The sequence below is a fragment of the Gopherus evgoodei genome, chromosome 4 (assembly GCF_007399415.2).
Source record: "Gopherus evgoodei ecotype Sinaloan lineage chromosome 4, rGopEvg1_v1.p, whole genome shotgun sequence".
Lineage (NCBI taxonomy): Eukaryota > Metazoa > Chordata > Testudines > Testudinidae > Gopherus > Gopherus evgoodei.
This window is the reverse complement of record NC_044325.1, coordinates 52229952-52251267: the sequence shown is the minus strand read 5'-3', so window position 1 is coordinate 52251267 and position 21316 is coordinate 52229952. Positions and strand designations below refer to the sequence as shown.

The following is a 21316-nucleotide window of genomic DNA, read 5'->3' as shown; positions in this document are numbered from 1 at the left end:
CAGTAACGTTTCCTGACTAAGTCACAAATCACTGCTAACCCTACAGTTAACTAATTGTTATACTAGTACTGCAAATACCTGCTCTTCAATAAATCTGTGGTCAGTCTCCTGCAAGAAAGGACCAAGTAAAAGAAGATCATCCTGGTGACAGAGAGGTGGAAGCAAGAACGTAGAGGCAGCCATTTGGTTATCAGTGGCAGTGAAGTCAGCCACTAGCTCCTTAAGAATAGCACAGAATTTTCCTGCAAATTACAGGGACAAAGAAAATAACTTTTATTCAAAATAGTGATTAATTACTTGCCCACTTGCAGTTTTGTGAACAAAGCATTTATACAGAAAAGCTGATGTACAAACTATTTCCTAAGAATCCCAATGCTGCAACTTCTTGTGTGTGACAGACTATTGCATTCACATGGAGAACCACTGACTTCACTGGAGCTCGATGTGGGCAAACCAATCCATCCGCACACAAAAAGCTGTGAGATTGAGAGTCTTAGTTTTTATATAAGGCTAAATAGAATAAAATGCATCCTTTTCAAGTGACTCTAAGCCATTATTCTTCAATACAAGTTACTTGGTGGGCAACAGAGCAGTTAGCCAGGCTTGTGTTGATAGACAAATGCAAGTCCATGAAGAGAGACCAATTTCTCCTATCAATTTTCTAGAAGCTAGTGTGGGATACATTACATGTCCAAATATCAATTGAAATATCTGGGAATTAGATGTTACTTAAAATACTCACCCTGTATTGACTGGAGACAATAGAAGCAGAGGAGAAAGGAAGAGCAGTGAGGAGGAGAATGAACATTAAGAGGAAAAACAGTGCCAATACCAATGAAGCTAACAGTTAGGTAGGTGATACTGGCAGTAACACAGTAGTCCCCAAACTTTCTACCTCGCACTCACCCCTTATCCATTCATCCCCCACTCCCCAGAGCCAGGGCCAGGAGTGGGGCTCTGGCTCTGGGAGGGGAGGATCTGGATAGGGATAAGGGGGCTGAGGCTGGGGCCACAGCAGAAGGCAGGCACAGAGCCTCAGCCAGGGGCCAGGACCAATGGCCAAGGCCAGGACCCCAGGCACGGGGCTGGCAGCTGGGGCCAGGACCAAGACCAAGAGCAGAGCCGGATAGTGCCCCCACAAGCCCCAGTCGTGCCACCCCAAATGTTTCTCTGTGCTCTCTTAGAGGGGTGCGTCCCATGGTTTGGGGACCTCTGCAGGTGAATGACAGTGAGAGTGTCTGACAGAGACAGAATGTGTGACACAGACACAATGTGTGTGTTTGACACAGAGACTGTGTGTGATGGTGTGTCTTTGACAGAGAGAGAGAGAGAGAGACACACACACACACAGAGTGAGTGTGCAGGCTGCTGGGAAAGTTTCTGAGTGCTTTCCTGGTCTCTGCTCTCTGAAAGCTCTCCTGATCTGTCCTGAACCATTGTCTCCCCTCCCTTGCTCAGCAGAGATGGGCAGTGGGAGTGGGAGAGAGAGAGACAGACAGACAGAGAGACTGTGTGAGTTGGCTGCTGGGGAAATCTCAGAAACACTGCACTGTGTCTTTAAGAAAGGCACTCAGCCACTCACCCTTCCCCACAGCAGCTCGAGTCCTGAGTCGGGCTGTGTCCCCTGAGATGGGGTACATTGGGGGGGAGACCCTAACATCAGCATTCTCCTCCTGGCCGCGCCCCACACAGCCAGCAGGATAGTCCCAGGAGCAGCTGCAGGACGGCACAACGTAGGGGGAGGGGAACCTGAATACATGCTGCTGGCTGTGCAGCTCTCCTAATCAGGAACATTGTATGTTAATGATGAGGTAGATTGTAAAGAAATCAGAAGTGATGGGACGGATAAAACAGTTTGTTTGGGTCAAAATCACTTTGGGGAAGAAAGCTACCAGCAGCTCTCCTCGAATAATACTTGGGGTATGCTACAGACCCCCAGGATCTGATTTGGATATCGACAGAGACTTCTTTAATGTTTTTAATGAAATAAATACTACTGGGAATTGCGTGATTATGTGAGACTAACTTCCCAGATATAGATTGGAGGACAAGTGCTACCAATAATAGTAGGGCCTAGATTTTCCTGGATATGATAGCTAACAGATTTCTTCACCAAATTGTCACCAAACGTAAAAGAGGTGATGCCATTTTAGGTTTGGTATTGGTGAGTGGCGGAGTACTGCACTCCAGTATGGACTCACTTGTCTCACACAAGGATTATCAATGCACAGTTTAATTTCACCATGCGTGTTATTTGGCACACTCAAATCTACTCCTCTACAATGCTTACCAGTTCTCTGCAATATTGCTCCACCTAGTCTGCAGACAGGAAAGCATAGCAAAGATTGTGATGAAATTGCATGATGTGTCACATCTACCGTTAACTAAAGAGTTGTTTAATTCACTACATGGTCGTCTGCCCTCACGATGCCCATTGTGGGCAAGTTTACTGGGTGAGGGATTTATGATTGCGGATCAATGAAGCTCTGATAAAGTGACAAATAATCATCTTATCTGGGCCCCTACTCCACATTAACCTGGGTTTTATTTACCAGGAGGGCAATGGAGCCTTCTCAACTGGCTTCGTACCAGAGATGGAATCTGTGCTGCAGCACAATTTTGGTGGTGTTTTAGAGACAGTCCACTATGTCAATGTGAGAAGCCACAAACCATGACACACACTGTTGAGGACTGCAAAATGACTCAATTTCCTGGAGGTTTTCATGCCTAGAACACTGTTGATAAGAATGCTGTGGCTTGTCTTTACCGGATTGCATACACCAAATAAAAAATAAATACATTTGTGAGTAGTGAGGACTTCATAGAAGAACTGGTTGTAGGGGGACTACCTTGGTACAAGTGATCATGAGCTAATTCAGCTCAAGCTAACTGGAAGGATGAACTAAAATATATCTGCAGCTAGGGTCCTTGACTTCAAAAGAGCAAACTCTAAAAAGAATTAAGGGAATTAATTAGGGACGTGGACTGGAGTAAAGAACTCAAGGATCTGAATGTGGAGGAGGCTTGGAATTACTTTAAGTCAAAGTTGCAGAAACTATCTGAAGCAAGGGGAAAAATGTGTAGGAAAGGGCTGCAGATCAAGCTGGATGAGCAAGCATCTCAAACAGGTTATTAAGGGCATGGCTACACTTGCAGAGGTAGAGTGCTGAGAGTTAAATCCGCCTTCAGAGAGCGCAGTAGGGAAAGTGCTGCAGTCTGTTCACACTGACAATGTGGCATTGGGAACAGTGCATTATGTGAGCTATCCCAGCATGCAAGCGACTGCAACGTGCTTTTCAAATGGGGTGAGAGGTGGGGGGCATGGAGTGTGACAAGGAGTGTGTTGTGTGGGGAGAGAGAGTGGGTTTTTGAGGTGCTGAGAGTGTGTCAGCATGCTGTCTTGTAAGTTCAGACCCCCCTTCCTCGCCCCCCGCCTCTCTCTCTCACTCACTCAAAGCAAACAGTAAATGTTTGCTTTTTTCTAGGAGCTGATACATAGCCGGCTTCTCCAACACGGAGCTTTGAAAGGGCACTTCCGGATTCCTGCAGCCGATTTCACAACGACAAGAGTGGCCACTTGACTTAAGAGGATTATGGGACGTTTCTGGAGGCTGATCACAATGCAGTAATGCAACACCTTGTTCACACTGGCGCTGCGGCGCTCCAGCAGGGGCGCAGCAAACATTATTCCACTTGCAGAGGTGGAGTACCAGCAGCGCTGTAGCTGCGGAGTCAGAGTGCTCTACATGCCTTGCCAGTGTAGACGGGGAGTGAGCTAGAGCACCTGGGGCTGCTTTATTGCGCTGTAACTCGCAAGTGTGGCCAAGGCCTAAGAGAAAGCAGAAGGCCTACACGGAATGAAAGATGGGAAGAATTGGCAAGGAAAGCTACCTCTTAGAGGTCAGAAACTCTAGGGAAAAGTGAGAACTGCCAAAACCCTGCAAAAGAAATTAAAATCAATAGTAAACATTTCTATAGTGATACAAATAACAAACAACAAAACAACCACCAAGGAAAGAAAAAGTGGGACTGCTAAGCAGTGAGGATGGGGTGGCGGTTAAAAATATTTTAGGTCAGGGGTTCTCAAACTTCATTGCACCGTGATCCCCTTCTGACAACAAAGATTACTATACAACCCCAGGAAGGGGGACTGAGGCCTGAGCCCAACGAAGCAGAGGAGGTGGGGATTAGCCAAAAGTCCAAGCTCTACCGTCGCAAGGAGGAGGAGGCACCAAAGACCAAGACCAAGGGCTTCAGCCCTGTACGGCAAGCTTGTAACCTGAGCTGTAATCCCCAGGGCTGAAGTCTTTGTGCTTTGGCCCCACGGATGCAGCTTGGGCTTCGGCTTTGGCTCCAGGTGGCAGGGCTCTGGCCCCACACCCCAGGAAGTCTAAACATCAGCCCTGGTGACCCCATTAAAACGGGGTTGTGACCCACTTTGGGGTTCTGACCCACAGTCTGAGAACTGCTGATCTAGGTCCAACACCTAAATGAATACTTTGCCTCAGTTATTAATAACAGTCATGAGGAGCTTAGGGGTAATGCCACAGTGGCTAATGGAAATGAAGACATGGAAGTCGAAATTACCACATCTGATGTGAAAGTCAAACTCAAGCTGCTTAATAGGACCAAATCGGAGGGCCAGATAATCTCCATCCAAAGACTATAAAAGGAACTGGCACATGAAATTGAAAGCCCAATAGCATGGATTTTTAATGAATCCATAAACTCAAGGGTTATACCCTATGACAGGTATCAGCAATTCTCCAATTTTTAAAAAAGGGGGGAAATGATCTGGGAAACTACAAGCCCGTTAGTTTGACCTCAGTTGCATGCAAGACCATGGAACAAATTTTGAAAAAAGAAAGTAGTCAAGGACACCGAGGTAAAAAGTAATTGGGATAAAATATAACAGTTTTACAAAAGGTAGATCATGCCAGACCAATCTGATCTCTTTCTTTGAGAAGATAACTGACTTTTTAGACAAAGGAAATGCAACAGATCTAATCTACCTGGATTTCAGAAAGGTATTTGATACAATTCCACATGGGATATTATTAGTAAATTGAAAAAGATAAGAAGTAATATGAGAATTGAAAGGTGGATAAGGAACTAGTTAAAGGGGAGGCTACAATGGGTCATACTGAAAGGTGAACTGTCAGGCTGGAAGGAGATTACTAGCATAGTTCCTCAGGAATAGGTCTTGGGACCAATTTTATTTAACATTTTCATGCATGCCCTTGGCACAAGTGGGTGTGCTCTAATAAAATCTGTGCATAACACAAAGTTGGGAGGTTTTGCCCATACAAAGGAGGACCAGAATATCACACCAGAAGAACTGAAGAACCTTGAAAACTGGAGTAATGGAAATGGAATGAAATTTAACAGTGCAAAGTGCAAGGTCATGCACTTAGGGACTAACAACGAGAATTTTTGCTAGAAATTGGAGATATATTAGCTGGAAGCGACTGAGGAGAAAAGCCTCGGTGTACTGGTTGATCACAAGATGACTATGAGCCGTCAGTGTGACACTAATGAAATCCTAGGATCATCAGGTGAGGTATTTCCAAAAGAAGTAGGGAAGTGTTAATACCATTATACAAGGCACCGGTGAGACCTCATCTGGAATACTGTGTGCAATTCTGGTGTCTCATATTTAAGAAAGATTAATTCAAACTGGAACAGGTGTAGAAAAGGGATATTAAGATGATCAGAGGAGTGGAAAACCTGCCTTATGAGAAGAGACTCAAAGAGCTTGGCTTGTTTAACCTAACCCCGAGGTGGCCAACCTGTGGTTCCAGAGCCACATGCAGCTCTTCAGAAGTTAATATGTGGCTCCTTGTATAGGCACTGCTTCCAGGGTTGGAGCTACAGGCACCAACTTTCCAATGTGTTGGGAGGTGCTCACTGCTCAACCCCTGGCGGGTAAGGTTCTGTGGCTTAAAATGTGCAGGAAGTCAGACTCGATGTTTATGATGGTCCCTTCAAGCCTTAAAGTTGATGAGTGTGGTGATCAACTGTCTGTCCTGCAGTAATATAAATTGCCAAGAAGGGTAGCATATTCCCTCATATTTCAGGAGTTTGCCCTCATCAAGCAGAGCATGAACAGACTACAGCAGCAAGTAGTAAAACAATATTCTGACCAGTAATTTAACCTTTAGGGCATTAAATTAATTTTCTTCATTTTATCAGATTAACCTTTAGACAGGTCTTAGCCTTACTGTACATAAAGCACAATGGCACTAAGTATTTAGAGTCAGAATATTTTAAGCTATTATAGTGGTGACACTTGAAGAGTATGATTTGGAATAAATTTTCTGGTACAATACTATAAAGCCAGAATTATGTCCGCTATAGCTACTGCGTTGACAAACACTACCCCAAGTTATCTTAAAGAGATACTTGACAAAGATCAAGTTTATACATATATATATATATATATATATACACACACACACACACACCCCTTATAAAGATTACTCCTGAAGCAATTCCGTGCCAAAAAATACAAATTGGGCACCAAAAATATTAGAATTCTGCAGAATTCTGCATATTTTGTCAATATACAAATGTGGAGGCTCCAGCATGGCAGTGAGGAGCACAGGCCAGGGGCTGCACAGAGGTGGGAAATCACCTTGTAGGCCCCTTCCCCGCTGGGACATGGGCTCAGTGAGGCTGCACCTGACCGTGACAAGTGCAAGCACTGGGCCTGCCCCAGAAACACCCCAGGGCCCTGACCGTCCATGCCAGATGCACCAAGATAGCAAGTGAGAGGGACAGTCTCACATGCACACCCAGCCCATCAGACAGGCTCAGCCTGGCAGGATCCAAGTGTGGAGGGGATCCAGGTGTGGGGTGAGAGGGTTCTGTGTGGGGCAATCTGGGTGCAGGACACTTAGTAAGGGGTCTGAATGTGGGGGATCTGGATGCACAGGGGCTCATCGAGGAGTTCCGGATGCAGCAGGAATAGGACTCTGCAGAAGGATCCAGGTGAAGGTGGTTGGGGCTCAATAGGGGTGGTTTGGGTGTGTGTAGGGGGGGTGGGGCTCAATGGGGGGCTTAGTAGGGGTATCCAGGTGCTGGGAGAGTGGGGCTAAGTGGGGTGGGGGTCAGAGTGTGGAGGGCTTATTGGAGTGATCCAGGTGCAAAAGGGGTGCAGCTCATTGAGGTGGGGGTTCATGTGGGGGGGTGGTCTGGGTGCAGGGTTGGTGGTCTAGAGAGGGAATCTGGATGTGGGGCGGAGCTTGGAGTGGGGGGCTCCAGATGCAGGGAGTTAGGCAGTCTGGATATGGCTCGGTCCAGCTGCACAGAGATTGGTCAGACAGGAGAGCAGTTCCCTGTACATGGACTCCTCTCCCCGCGGCTGAGGAGGAATAGGGGAAGGAAGTGTATGGGAGGGGGTGGAGCTTTCTGAAGCTGTGGAAGGTTTCTGGGAGTGGGTCTGATCCGGCCCCCATTGCTCCTTGCAGGGGAAGAGCAAGTCCCATCCTCCCCAGCCCAGCAGGGACTAGCAGCTGAGCCCAGTGGACGGTAGGAGCCACTGGCCAGGGTGTCCACAGCCCCATCCCCAGGGTGATTTACCTTTTAGCCAGCTGCTCCAGGCACCCAAAACAATGTGCTTGCACTGCTGGGGAGGGGTGTGTGTGTGATCGCTCTTGCGGCATCTCCTTGCTTCCCTGCCAGAAGTCATTTTTTTTTGTGGTGAAGCAAAGAAATCTGCGGGGGACATGAATTCTGCATGCATGCAGTGGAACAGAATTCCCTCAGGAGTAACAGATATTACATACAGCCCTCCCTCATTTTAAGAGAGAATTAGAGTTGCAAAGTCAAACATGCAAAAATTAGGAAATATGTTTTCCTGTGCAACCCTAATGACACAGTCTCTAATTAAATGATCACATACAGTTATTACTCATTCAGGGGCACTGAACTTTCTTAAGTTTTTAAAAAAGCAAACTGAGGAAAAACTCCACCATGTGGAACTATATTGATGCCTACATAGTTCATTAGTATGGTTGAGACCTTTAGAGTAACTGGTAGCAACAGTAGACTGTTATCCTCTATGTGGACCAGCCACAATGGGAAGGCACATACATTTAACTTTTTGATCCTGTTCCCCACTTGTCCCTACCACCCATGCTTTTATTACTTCACCCCTGATTCTTCATATATAAACTTCAGTGACTAATTAACAGGGCCGGCTCCAGCACTTTAGCTACCCCAAGCGGCAGGGAAAAAGAAAAAAAAAAAGCTGCCATCACTGGCACTTTGGTGGCAGCTCTACCACCACCACTTCATTCTTCAGTGGCAATTTGGCAGCAGGTCCTTCCCTCCGAGAGGGACTGAGGGACCTGCTGCAGAATTGCTGCCGAAGAGCCAGAGGTGCCGTCCCTTTCTGTTGACCACCCCAAGCACCTGCTTGCTGCGCTGGTGCCTGGAGTGGGCCCTGATAATTAGCATTCTGGATAAATGCCATATTTGTTAACAAAGAATGAAAACCTCCCCGCTTTCAATTAAGGCTTACACTCACAATATACATATTCTGAGACACACAGAAGATCTTCAGTATAACCAGGGAAATTCAGATATAAAAGCAAAAACAAAAAATTAAAACTTGCACCATAAGCAAAATTCTTTAATAATTTTTTTCAAATCACTTTTTAAAGGGTCACCCTGCATTTTCTAGCCCCAACCACCTGTCCACATATTGTCTTTTAAACATTATTATACCAATGCAGAACAACTGAAAATTGAAAGAGAGGAGAAAAGGTTGATCCATTTCTACTTGTTTGTCTCATTAAGAAAAACCAGAACTGAATGAATGCCTCCCATTTCACAATTGGTTTAGACAGCACTCTTTTATACAGGAAGCATAAAAAGGAGGATAAGAAGTGCCGTTATGGGCTGCTTGACAAAAAGTATTGTTTTCAGACCAACAAAATATACGAAATATAAAAAACAAAAAGAAAACTATGAATTGCTACAAGTTGCTCATCCTCCATGCTTGCCTGAGCCACAAAAAAAGCAACACAATGCAAAACAAAAGTAAAATATCACCCAGGACTTTCCAACACATAAAATTGGTTTAACCAGAAAATATTATGTATTACACAATCACATTGTTTTCAGATCTATTTAATTAAAAAAAATCTCTAACATTTCTATCAGGAAATATTAAACAAGCAGCATTTGCAGAGAGGTATTACAGAGAAAAATCTATCAGAAAGAGAAGAGTCTCTGTAGTTACAGCAAAGAATCCTATGGCACTTTATAGACTAACAGCATGTTAGTCTATAAGGTGCCACAGGATTCTTTGCTGCTTTTACAGATCCAGACTAACACAGCTATCCGTCTGATACTCTCTGTAGTTAGCGTCTCCACAAAACATATTTTGCTTCATTAGATAAAAATATAGTTAACTGTATTAAAAACTAAAGGACTTTGAAAATAAACTACTCCATATCCTAACCTTTATATTCTCATATTCTTGTGTTCCAAGTGGACGAACAGCTTCAGGACAACAACTGTCAGGAAGAATTACTTTTATATATTTCTTCTGTATGAGCATAATAGGTTTTGGGCCGTTTGCAGTGTCTTTAGCAATGTGACTATGGATTTGAATATGTCTTTCGATGTGTTTTGCTTGTTAGTTCTAGATTGCTGCAACATCAACGTGGGGTGGGCACTACGCTTGCATCACTCTATGCATGCCTAAACATGCCAGATGCTATTACATTGCCTATTTTTCAGTTGCGTTAAAGAATCTCCAAATATTGCGAAGAAAAATAAAATTTTAATTCTATAAAGTTTTGCTCCTTCAGTAAAAATAATGAAAAGAGAAATAAGTAGCTCATCTTATGTCTTTTTAACTCCATTCACAGTTGTGTATTATACCATGCCTCCAGTATAATAACTTAAAATGAGATGATGATGATTTATCCTTCTAAAAGTTTGGTTAGCTAGTACCACTCGATGGATTAGATGATATAAAGTGAGAAATCCCTTCAGGGTTTTGAGGTCACAGCAAAATGCAGATGGCAGGGAGATGAATGCTCTCCTCTGCTCTGCAGAAATGTCCCACTCTCCAGCTCTCAATTGCCCAACACTCCAGGTCTACCTTCTGGGTCACTAAATGACTGTTACAATGAATGTGTGTACTTTCCACACTTAATTCTGTTGCAAACTAAGTTAATGGTACCATTAAAAAACAAAAACAAAAACCCTACACACAACAGAAATAATTCAAAGAGAGAAGTTTTAATTGAATTAATTAAAATGAGCAGTCTAGTACTAAGCTATTCAAGTTTCAGAGGGGTAGCCATGTTAGTCTGGATCTGTAAAAGCAGCAAAGAGTCTTGTGGCACCTAACAGACATATTGGAGCATGAGCTTTCATGGGTGAATACCCACTTCATCGGATGCATGTAGTGGAAATTTCCAGAAGCAGGTTATGCAAGCAAGAATCAGGCTAGAGATAACGAGGTTAGTTCAATCAGGGAGGATGAGGCCCTCTTCTAGCAGTTGAGGTGTGAAAACCAAGTGAGAGAAACTGCTTTTGTAGCTGGCTAGCCATTCACAGTCTTTGTTTAATCCTGAGCTGATGGTGTCAAATTTGCATATGAACTGAAGCTCAGCAGTTTCTCTTTGAAGTCTGGTCCTGAAGTTTTTTTGCTGCAGAATAGCTACCTTTAAATCTGCTATTGTGTGTCCAGGGAGATTGAAGTGTTCTCCTACAGGTTTTTGTATATTGCCATTCCTAATATCTGATTTGTGTCCATTTATCCTTTTACGTAGGGAGCTATTCAAGCTATTATTGACTTTTATCAGGTTAATATGCTGCTAATTATGACTTGCAATGAAAGAGTCAGTCTGTTTTAAGACTTAGCTATTATACATTTGAGGTAAAATTTAGCTCCAGCAATCTACAAGGTCCAGATTAATATATTTGTAATGTAATGGTCTAGTCAGAGTAATTCAAAGGAAATTAAACCGATTGTAATAGATGTGCAATTTGTTTATACTTCAATTATTCCTCCTAGATTTACTAATTTTCTCTTATAGGAATCACTGAAAAGTGATTGAACTCTAATGTTAGGCAACCTTTATAATTTTAGTTTATCTTCAATTTTCTAGAAATTCAGGAAAAAATTCCAGCTTTCTAATAGAAGGAAAGGGTGATCATAAACATTTAAGTGTGTTGTAAACAGGAAACTGAAAACAGAGTGCCCTCAATGCAATTCCGTGAAATGTGAACTTGGATGGGCACTTCAGAAAAAAAGGTGAAAATAAATCTTGCCAGTTGTACACTTGTTAAAGTGAAAACTCACAAATGAACCCTTCATATCTTTCACTTAAAACTTGCATTTCTTGATAAGAAAATACATACCTTCATAAGTCTTTGGGGGCAATAAAGCCAATAATTCATAAAGTCTGTGCCTGTAAGTCATTGATGGTGTTTTTAAAGCATTTCCATACATTTTGTGTATTGAAGGGAGCCTTGAAAAAATAAAGAAAACACATAACATATGTTAAAGAGAGATAAAGGGTTATGTAACAATTTTCCATTGCAGATTTGCTTTAATTTGTACTGTAATTCATATTCACTATCCTTGAGGCTACATACATTACAGATGCTGCCTAATTTGCAATGAGAGCATACCAACAAGCAGCTTACAGCTATTAGCTCATAAAACTCTCGTTTCCTATTCCCAAGCTGTGTTTTCATGCACTATTATAGAAATAAATAAGCTTTTATATTGTCTTGTACTTCACAGTCTTTCTTGCAGTTAACATTTTTGTAGTTTTGTCCCACCATGGTCTAGCTGACATCCAAAAGATATTAGACATTAATGTTCTAGAGTGACAGAACAGTTAAAATACTGAACACAAAGGAGAGGAAAAGAACAACTCTGACGTTGAACAACAGCATACATATCAAAAAAAATGTCCATTTATAAACCATTTCTGTCTCTAGATTAATTTTACACTGTGTATATATTTGTTTTACAAAACAGAACAGATGCACACATAAATACTATCCCGCTATGTGTATAAAGAGCACACAAAAATGTTATCGAGGTATGTGCACAAACAGGAAAATGTCACTATTAGTGATTGATTGCAAAAACAATTTAAAAAAATACTGCAGATAAACATGGTGTCTGATCAAAATTAACCAAAAAAAGAAAAGTTATATCATGTTTTGTTTCTTAGCATGACGTGCAACACAAGACACAGGGCTTGTCTTTAGAGCCCAATGCAGATACAAAATTTGCAAAAATGGTCTGTGGATATCTGCAATTTGTAGGACTCTACTTGTCCTCATTACAACAGTTATCTTGAGTAACTGGAGTTAGCATAGCTTGAGTGAGAGCATGAGTGACCACAATGAGAAACACTCAAGCTACAAAGTGATTTGATTAGCATCTGAGTAATTAGATTAGCCACTGAAGTGTACCTGTAGCTTGAGTTGCTGCAACCACACTGCATTATTAGCTCCAGCATCAGCTGGACTGGAACTTCATAGAATCATAGAATATCAGGGTTGGAAGGGACCTCAAGAGATCATCCAGTCCAACCCCCTGCTCAAAGCAGGACCAATCCCCAAATCCCTAAATGGCCCCTCAAGATTTAAACTTCTAACCCTACAGCCCTAACCCTCACCCAACAGGAGCTAGAAGTGTGTGTGTGTGTGTGTGTGTGTGTGTGTGTGTGTGTGTGTGTGTGTGTGTGTGTGTGTGTGTGTGTGTGTGTGTGTGTGTACATGAGTCGATTTAGGCGCACAACTTGAATTATAGCTTGAGCTACCAGTGCAGTGAAGGCGAGCCCATAGTACTGTACCAGTTTATTTACATCACTGCTGTAGCTTTTGTACTCTGTAAGATACTACTTTAAAAGTCTATTTATCTGTCTCAACAATCCATTATATCAGGAAGATACCAGAGGAATATTCTACAGCAGTTTCTAACATAAAATTACAGCTTACTTTTATTTAAAAACTTAATGATGCATTTACCGTGTCAATAAATCAACAGCACATGGGAGAGGAGGAAGTAGTCTCTGAATAACATCAGTAGTAAGAAGACCACCACAATAGGAGAGAAAGGTTTTGATAGCTAAAATAAAGAAATGGATTTTAACTTAGTAGAATTTATTTTACTGAAAATTACACCCAATTATCTCATGGCTCATTTCAAAATAGAGTAAATACTTATAGCACTACTGACCTAGGATTTTAAAGACAAATAGGAAAAAAACTGATAAAAATGGAAACTGCACATTTTTAGCACCTCTAAAAGTCAGGTCACTTATTTTGGTAGCATAAGCTGCATCTCCACTGGGGGCGGTGATAACTGGAAATCCCTTTCTTGTGTAGACAAGGCCTTTCTAACGGTTTCTAACTGACCAAGTCACTTTCAAAAATTCTTTTTACACCTCTTTCAAGTTGATTAGAGAGAGAAAAATGTCCAGTATATTAGTATTTAAAAATCCTAAAGTAAATAGCTTCTTCTCCAATGTGTATTACCAAAGATTCTCATTCACTATTTAGCTACATCACCTTGCAATATTAAATTTTTTTATTAATTTTATTTGAAGCAAAGCACCTAATTAAGTAGGCTTACAAACAAATATTCTTTTGTTCTGGGAAAAGATTTTTAAACGATAAGAATAAAATCCAATCAAGAACACACATCTCCCAGGCCATATCTGTACCTTATAGCTTCACTTTGCACAACATTTCCAAGATCTAACCTCTTTTCTGTGCCCATACCACTAAAAATCTTGTCCAAATGTGATCATTTCATGTGCTGACTTCTGTTATCTCCTCCTCTATGTCCTTGATGCCTGCAACCTTGTCTCCCTTCAAGTTCATTCAAAATGCAGCCTCTAGGATAATCTTCCTGGCTTGTCATTTGGACTACATCAGCATTCTCTGTAAGTCCTGCCCTCCACTGCCTCCTTTTCCCACGGCAACACACACAAACTTCTTGCTGTCACTTTCTAAACTTAGTCCTAACTAGTGCTTAAAGTGGTCTGAAATAAGGGGACTTTCACCATCCTCACATCTGCCCATTCCCGTGTCAAGCAATTAATTCTGATCCTCCAGCTCCCCCATCAGTTTTCCTCTCTCCAGTCCCCCATCTGTTCTATCTCCACACTTGTTTTGCCCTCTCCAGTCTGTTCTGCTCCCCAGCCTCACATCCTCTTCCTCCAGGTCTTGGGGTTTTTCATCCCCACCTCCCAGGTCTGTGGGAGCCTGCAGCTGGATCCTCTCTCTCCCTTCCCTAGAAGGATGGATGTTGCCAGAGGGAGTAAGAGGAGAAGCAGAGGTGCCATCCCATCACTCACCAGAAGAAGTGAAAAGAAAAGTGGGAATAGCACTGCTCTGAGCTGTTGGGCTCTTTCTGTACCCCTCCGGTGATGGGTTGTGGTGGGGGAAAAAGGGCAGGGGTGAAGAGAGCTCAACCTGCTTCTTGTTCCCACAAGGTGGGTAAGTGGGAAAAGCAGTATTAAAAATGTGCAGCCTCAGCAATACAGGCTTGCCTCTTAGAATTTTTTTATCCTGGGCCTGCAGGTTATTTTGACCTGCTGCACTTTTAAAGCACTGGTCCAAATCTACCGATTCAACTTATTATTTATAATAATCACTCATTATTAATCATTCCTTGCCTTTGCTTTGCTGCCAATGATAGCCTCAATCACTCGACTTCTTCACTTCTCTGATAAGCACTTGCATTGTTTCTCCTATGACTTTCAAGTAAAAGAAACTCCTAGTCAAAATCTGTATGGCCACCACCAAATTCTTCTTCAAAACTTCTCTCTTTAATAAGGCTGTTGATTAATCGCAGTTAACGCACACGATTAACTCAAAAAAATTAATTGCAATTAATCACAGGTTTAATTGCACTGTTAAACAATAGAATGCCAACTGAAATACATATATCATAGAGGTGGAAGGGACCCTGAAAGGTCATCAAGTCCAGTCCTTGCCCTCACTAGCAGGACCAAGTACTGATTTTATCTCAGATCCTTAGGTGGCCCCCTCAAGGACTGAACTCACAACCCTGGGTTTAGCAGGACAATGCTTAAACCACTGAGCTATCCTTCCCCCCCCAAACCTACAGCACCCAGTATTCTCAGGAGGTCTCCCATCCAAGTACTAACCAGGACCAATCCTGCATAGCTACTGAGATCAGATGAGATCGGGCGTGTTCAGGATGTTTTTCTACATTTTCATATATATTATATTGTGTGTTGTAATTGAAATCAAAGTGTATATTATTTTTTATTACAAATATTTGCACTGTAAAAATGATAAAAGAAATAGTATTTCAATTCACCTCATACAAGTATTGTAGTGCAATCTCTGTCGTTAAAGTGCAGCTTAAAAATGTAGATTTTTTTTTTTTGTTACATAACTGCACTCAAAAAGAAAACAATGTAAAACATCGGGCTAAGAAGTCCACTCAGTCTTACTTCTTGTTCAGCCAATCACTCAGACAAACAAGTTTGTTTACATTTAGAGGAGATAATGCTGTCCTCTTCTTATCTACAATGTCACCAGAAAGGAACAGGCATTTGCATGGCACTTTTGTACTCAGCATTGCAAGGTATTTACGTGCCAGATATGCTAAACATTTGTATGTCCCTTCATGCTCTGGCCACCATTCCAGAGGACATGCTTCCATGTTGATGATGCTCCTTAAAAAATATGTGTTAATTAAATTTGTGACTGAACTCCTTACGGGAGAATTTTATGTCCCCTGCTTGTTTACCCACATCCTGTCATATATTTCATGTTATTGCAGTCTCAGATGATGACCCAGAACATGTTGTTCATTTTAAGAACACTTTCCCTGCAGATTTCACAAAACGCAAAGAAGGTACCAATATGAGATTTCTAAAGATAGCTACAGCACTTGACCCAAGGTTTAAGAATCTGAAGTGCCTTCTGAAATCTCAGAGGTCTGAGGTGTGGAGCATGCTTTCAGAAGTCTTAAAAGAGCAACACTCCAATGTTGAAACTATAAAACCTGAACCACCAAAAAAGAAAATCAACCTTCTGCTGGTGGCCTCTGACTCAGATAATGAAAATGAACATGCATCGGTTTGCACTGCTTTGGATTGTTATCGAACAGAATCCGTCGTCAGCATGGACGCATGTCCCCTAGAATGGTGGTTGAGGCATGAAGGGACATATGAATCTCTAGCGCATCTGGCACATAAATATCTTGCGATGCTGGCTACAACAGTGCCATCAGAATGCCTGTTCTCACTTTCAGGTGACATTGTAAACAAAAAGCAGGCAGCATTATCTCCTGTAAATGTAAACAAACTTGTTTGTCTGAGCAATTGGCTGAACAAGAAGTAGAACTGAGTGGACTTGCAGGCTCTAAAATTTTACATTGTTTTATTTTTGAATGCAGTTATTTTCTGTACATAATTCTACATTGCTAAGTTCAACTTTCACAATAAAGAGATTGCACTACAGTACGTGTATTAGGTGAACTGAAAATACTATTTCTTTTGTTTTTTTTACAGTGCAAATACTTGTAATCAAAAATAAATATAAAGTGAGTACTGTATACTTTGTATTCTGTGTTGTAATTGAAATATATTTGAAAATGTAGAAAACATCCACAAATATTTAAATAAATGGTATTCTATTAACAGTGCAATTAATTTGCGTGATTAATCACGATTATTTTAATCACATGATTAATCATGATTAATTTTTTTAATTGCTTGATGACCCTAATCTTTAATAACGTGTGTAGAAAACTAACCTGATAAAAAGGTAGGCAGGTGGTAAGTTGTGAACCCTGCTACTCCCTGGCTAAAAAGTGCAACCACCCCATTATATTTGTTACCCCATCCTCCCCATCCCAACCTAGCACACGTTTATCTCATCCACCTATTATATCTTGTCTTGTAGAATATAAGCTATTTAGGGAAAAGACTGTCATTTATCAGATATTTGAAAGTACCGAGGACAACAGCGTCCGACCTGACTGAGACCATTAGGTGTTACTGCAATATAAACAACAAATAATAAAAAGATTAGCAACAGTTATTACATAGGTTGTTGTTTTGGAAATATAACACAACAGGATGAGGAAAAAACCCACCACCACAAGCGTTACCAATATAATCGTACAGACATACACACACGCAAGCAGAGTCTGTTATGGAGGTAATTAAAAACAAGCATAAATTCTGCATTGATAGTTTTCTGTATGTCGTCTGAAGGACAAATAATCAAAAAGAAAGAATATGCTAAACTTTGCTTACCACAAAGAGCACCAGCACGGCCTTCCAATGTCACTTGCCATGTAAATGAATCTCCCCGACTCCTCTCTGTTTCTAGATCTTTCGGAGATAGTGGAAAGATACACTTCCACAATAATAGCATTCTTGGGAGATAGTGCTGGACAACAGCAGGACCTGTAAGTTTTAACAACAGTCAACTATAAATCTGAGGAACCATAAAGGCAAAATATTAAATCAGCTCACTTATGTTCAAAAAGGTCTATACTGTTTCCTTCATCCATTCTTGCATTATTCTTTAACCTACTGTCACTGTCCCCCATTTTGTACAAAACATGCCCACTACTATTGTTAAGGTTGTCTCTCCCAAATTCATTATAAACCTGTTATTTAGCTTTAGCCAAGTTTTGTCATATAGGGACTCAGCTGAGGAACAACATAAAAGAAAAAAAATCATTTGGTGGAGATGTTCAGAAATGCAAAATTTCTGGGCACCTCTTGGTATATAGACATCTCTCTCTTATCAAAGGGAAATAGAGGATTGGTGGACAGAAGTAACAGGTTCAAATGCTGAAAGAAGACTAAGAACATGCAAAGAGACACAAAAAAACTTAGTGAGGGCTTGACTAATCATTTAAGTATCAGGGTCAATACTCTGACAATATTAAGCATGATTAGAGTTCAACAACATTTCATGTGCCTGACAGATTCAGTGAGGATCTTGATATTCCCTCTATCTTGTATGTATCATGGTATCCTCCTCATCTTGTGCTGACACACATATTATACCAATCAATTCTGAACATTTACAGTCATGCCAAAATTTTACTGGACTAGTCTTGCAAATTATCTTTAATGTTTAAGTAGTATTGGTCCAATCCTGTCATTGTTCTGAAGGCAGAACTCCCACTGAGTTAATAGTAAGTTTTAAGGTAACAAACAATGCTTTTATGCATCTTTTCTTATCAGAGATTTAAATTTATGTTAATAATTTTTGGATTTTTTTACTAAGAAATATTACAGGCAAATGAAGGACCACAAGTATTAAAGTTAAAGTTAGTCATATGGATTTATCAAAAGACATACTTTAATTTAGTCTTATATGTACTTTTAGAAACCTATTACCTAATGTCATTAGAGAAGCTACCAACAGCCATCCAGCCTGCGTTCGTTGTATTGAAATGCGACTATTTTGAGAAGCAGAACACAATAAATCCTCTGCTACTGTCATGATTACCTATTACAAATTTGAAAAACAAGAAGCATCACTACCTTTGAAATTGTACACAGAAATCGAACACAAAGTAATGAAAAAATGCAAATGATTATTTCTAACAAAAAAATTTTGATTTTACCCCTAGTGAAGTTATGTGCAAATTTCCCTACTTATTTCAATGGGAGCATGTTCACTTCCTTAGCCAACACATTAATAACAAAGCCTTATGAGAAACATAAGCCCCGAAAGAGAGGCTACAGGACTGAACTATTCAGGGGACAGGTTGGCATGGTATGTAAGCAGATGAAGAGAAATTTTGTGCCCTGGTACAGCAAGTTCACTAGGTCCTTGGAACAATGCCCTCCCTCCCACCCCCACTGTGTCCAAGGACAAAAACCAAGTACCACTCTCATCCCACTTCTGTAGGAGTAGTACTACTCCCTATTCCCAGGGAGTCTTTTCCCCACATCTTGGGTTGAGATCACTACTGAGTAAGGGACTGCAAATGAGGGGAACAGTCCTTTTAACCCTCCTCCCCCTGCCCCTGCCTCACAATTATACTCAATCACCAAGCGAAAAAAATAAAAATCAACAGTGCCTAGCACAATGAGGTCCTGGTCCATGACTAGGGATCTTAGTTGCTACGGTACTACAAATAACAAATAAATATAAAGCCATGGGACCAGTCTTCTCCTTGGTTGAGCTCAATTTGAGAGCTATAATTCCCTCTATCCCTCTATCAAGAGATATTTCTAGCATTACTATTTAACTCGCTATATGCTGGTTATTCTCCAAACCCTAAAGAAAGGCAGTCCCTTCTCTGAGGAACTCACACTCTAAAAACAGGTAAGTAGACAGAGGTCATGGAAAGGGGAGTAACAACAGGCAATTTATATACAACGTAAATACATATACATTAGCTTAACTTGCTACAGGCAGCATAACAAAAATGGGGCCTTTAAAAGAGAATTAAATATGGTCATGACAAGGACCTTGCAGATGAGCTCAGAGAGGTTGTACCATGCAGAGGGGGGTTGCATCAAGAAGGCGCCCAGAGGACGTGTGAGATTCTGACAAACAGGTGGACAAGGCCTACCCTTATATACCTGTCATAGGAAGGGAATCATTCTGACCTCAGCAGCAAGAGATGAACAAAGACAGGACTTTGGTAGTGGCGTGTTACTCCAGACAGAGAACAGTAGTACTGTTCTCACAGCTCTCAGTCTTCACAGGAAGAGTTCAGTGGAGATAGATGCTGTTATTAAATAATTTTTTTCAACACAATTGCTAAAAATACCTAACTCTAGTTCCATGTTCCTGAGTAGGGTGCCATTTTGCTGCTACACTCCAGCAGGATGTCCAATCTCATGAGGTAGAAAGGAGTGCTCGGTGGTTAGGGCACTAGCCTAGAATTTGAGAAATTTGAGTTCAGGTCCCTGCTCTGCCACATACTTTCTGTGGGACCCTGGGCATGTGATTTAGATTCTCTGTGCCCTCAAACATACAACGGGAAACACACCACTTCCTTATCTCACAGGGGTGGTGTTTAATTAAATACATGAAAGTCTGTGAGGTACAACCTATGGTGAAGGGTGTGTGTGTGTGTGTGTGTGTATCATGTTAGTACCTAGGACAAATACATCGGTAGTTTGACACACAGGAAGTAAAGTTCAGTAAACGGGAAGGATGGGAAAGGTAGGAGATTTTTTGAGATCTGCTGTAAGGTAAATTTTGTTATTTAAATACATCACTGTTAATTTATTAATAGTTTAATATACATAATATTGTATATTTTTAAGCAACCAAATAGAACATATTTTTCCACAGGCCTTTTCAAATTATCTGTGTCACTCATGCTTTCCATATGTTGAATTGCATTTACTGTATTTCACATTATGTCAGACTGCCAAAATAAGACTTCCAAGTACAGTTACAATTAATCAGCATCAAGGTAATCATCATAAAAGCTTTAATATACTATAGTTTTCCTTTAATTTGCATATTTTAAAAATATCCATGAAATACTCAATGAAACGAAAACATTAATTCCAATAATACTAATCTGAAGTTATACATCAAGTAAGGTAATCTGACAGAGTGTACATTTAAAACAAAAGAACAACCTTCTAAAAATGACACTATTAAAAAATAACCTCTCATCCCTCACAAACCTCTACTGAAGTTATCAGATGAATGGCTGACAGGGGTCGTACAACTGGCTTCAATTAATTGTGTCTTGATTTCTGACAGTATTTCCCTTCATGCCCCAATAGCTGAGACGTATTTTTGAGGTCTTTTTACATGAAATATAAGCAATAGTTTGGAATGTTAAATATATGCTAATATGCTACCTGTTTTGCTTCATCTGTTCCTGCAGTATTAACCTCTCTCTCTCTCTCACAAGAGGAAAATACATTAATACACTATAGCTGCTATCCAGAATACTAAATATTTGATACTCCCTTTTCCCAACTGCTCTATTTAGACTGATCTCTCTGAAATTTGGCAGCTTTCTTGAGATAGAATGGAAGACAGCTACTGTAACTCTTCTATAACTGGTACAGAATTTTTTTGTTCTGTTCTCCCCCACCTCACCTAGGCCAGGACATCTTACTTTATTTCTTAAAAGAAATCTTTGTTAAAGTGTTGTTTTCCAGATAAATTGCAGTGTCTCTTTTATTCTACTTGGGTACACAGTATTTTAAATGGCATGCTTAACTATTAAGTTATTAAGCTATTCAGGCAATACTTAGTTGGTCCTCTCTCTTCTCCCCAACCCCAAGCACTTTGAGTAATCAGCAAATGAAGTTTTTAACATCTAAGAATTTCTCCT

At 40.9% G+C, this 21316-nt stretch overlaps 1 protein-coding gene across 1 annotated transcript in view; it reads right to left on the bottom strand.

The window, feature by feature from the left end:
* The window catches only part of HEATR5A (HEAT repeat containing 5A), a 129102-nt gene that overhangs the window by 61881 nt on the left and 45905 nt on the right, over positions 1–21316 (bottom strand). The window contains 5 exon segments of the mRNA XM_030559337.1: positions 79–242; positions 11386–11495; positions 13015–13114; positions 17292–17444; positions 18393–18504. Coding sequence (XP_030415197.1) covers positions 79–242; positions 11386–11495; positions 13015–13114; positions 17292–17444; positions 18393–18504 — 639 coding nt within the window.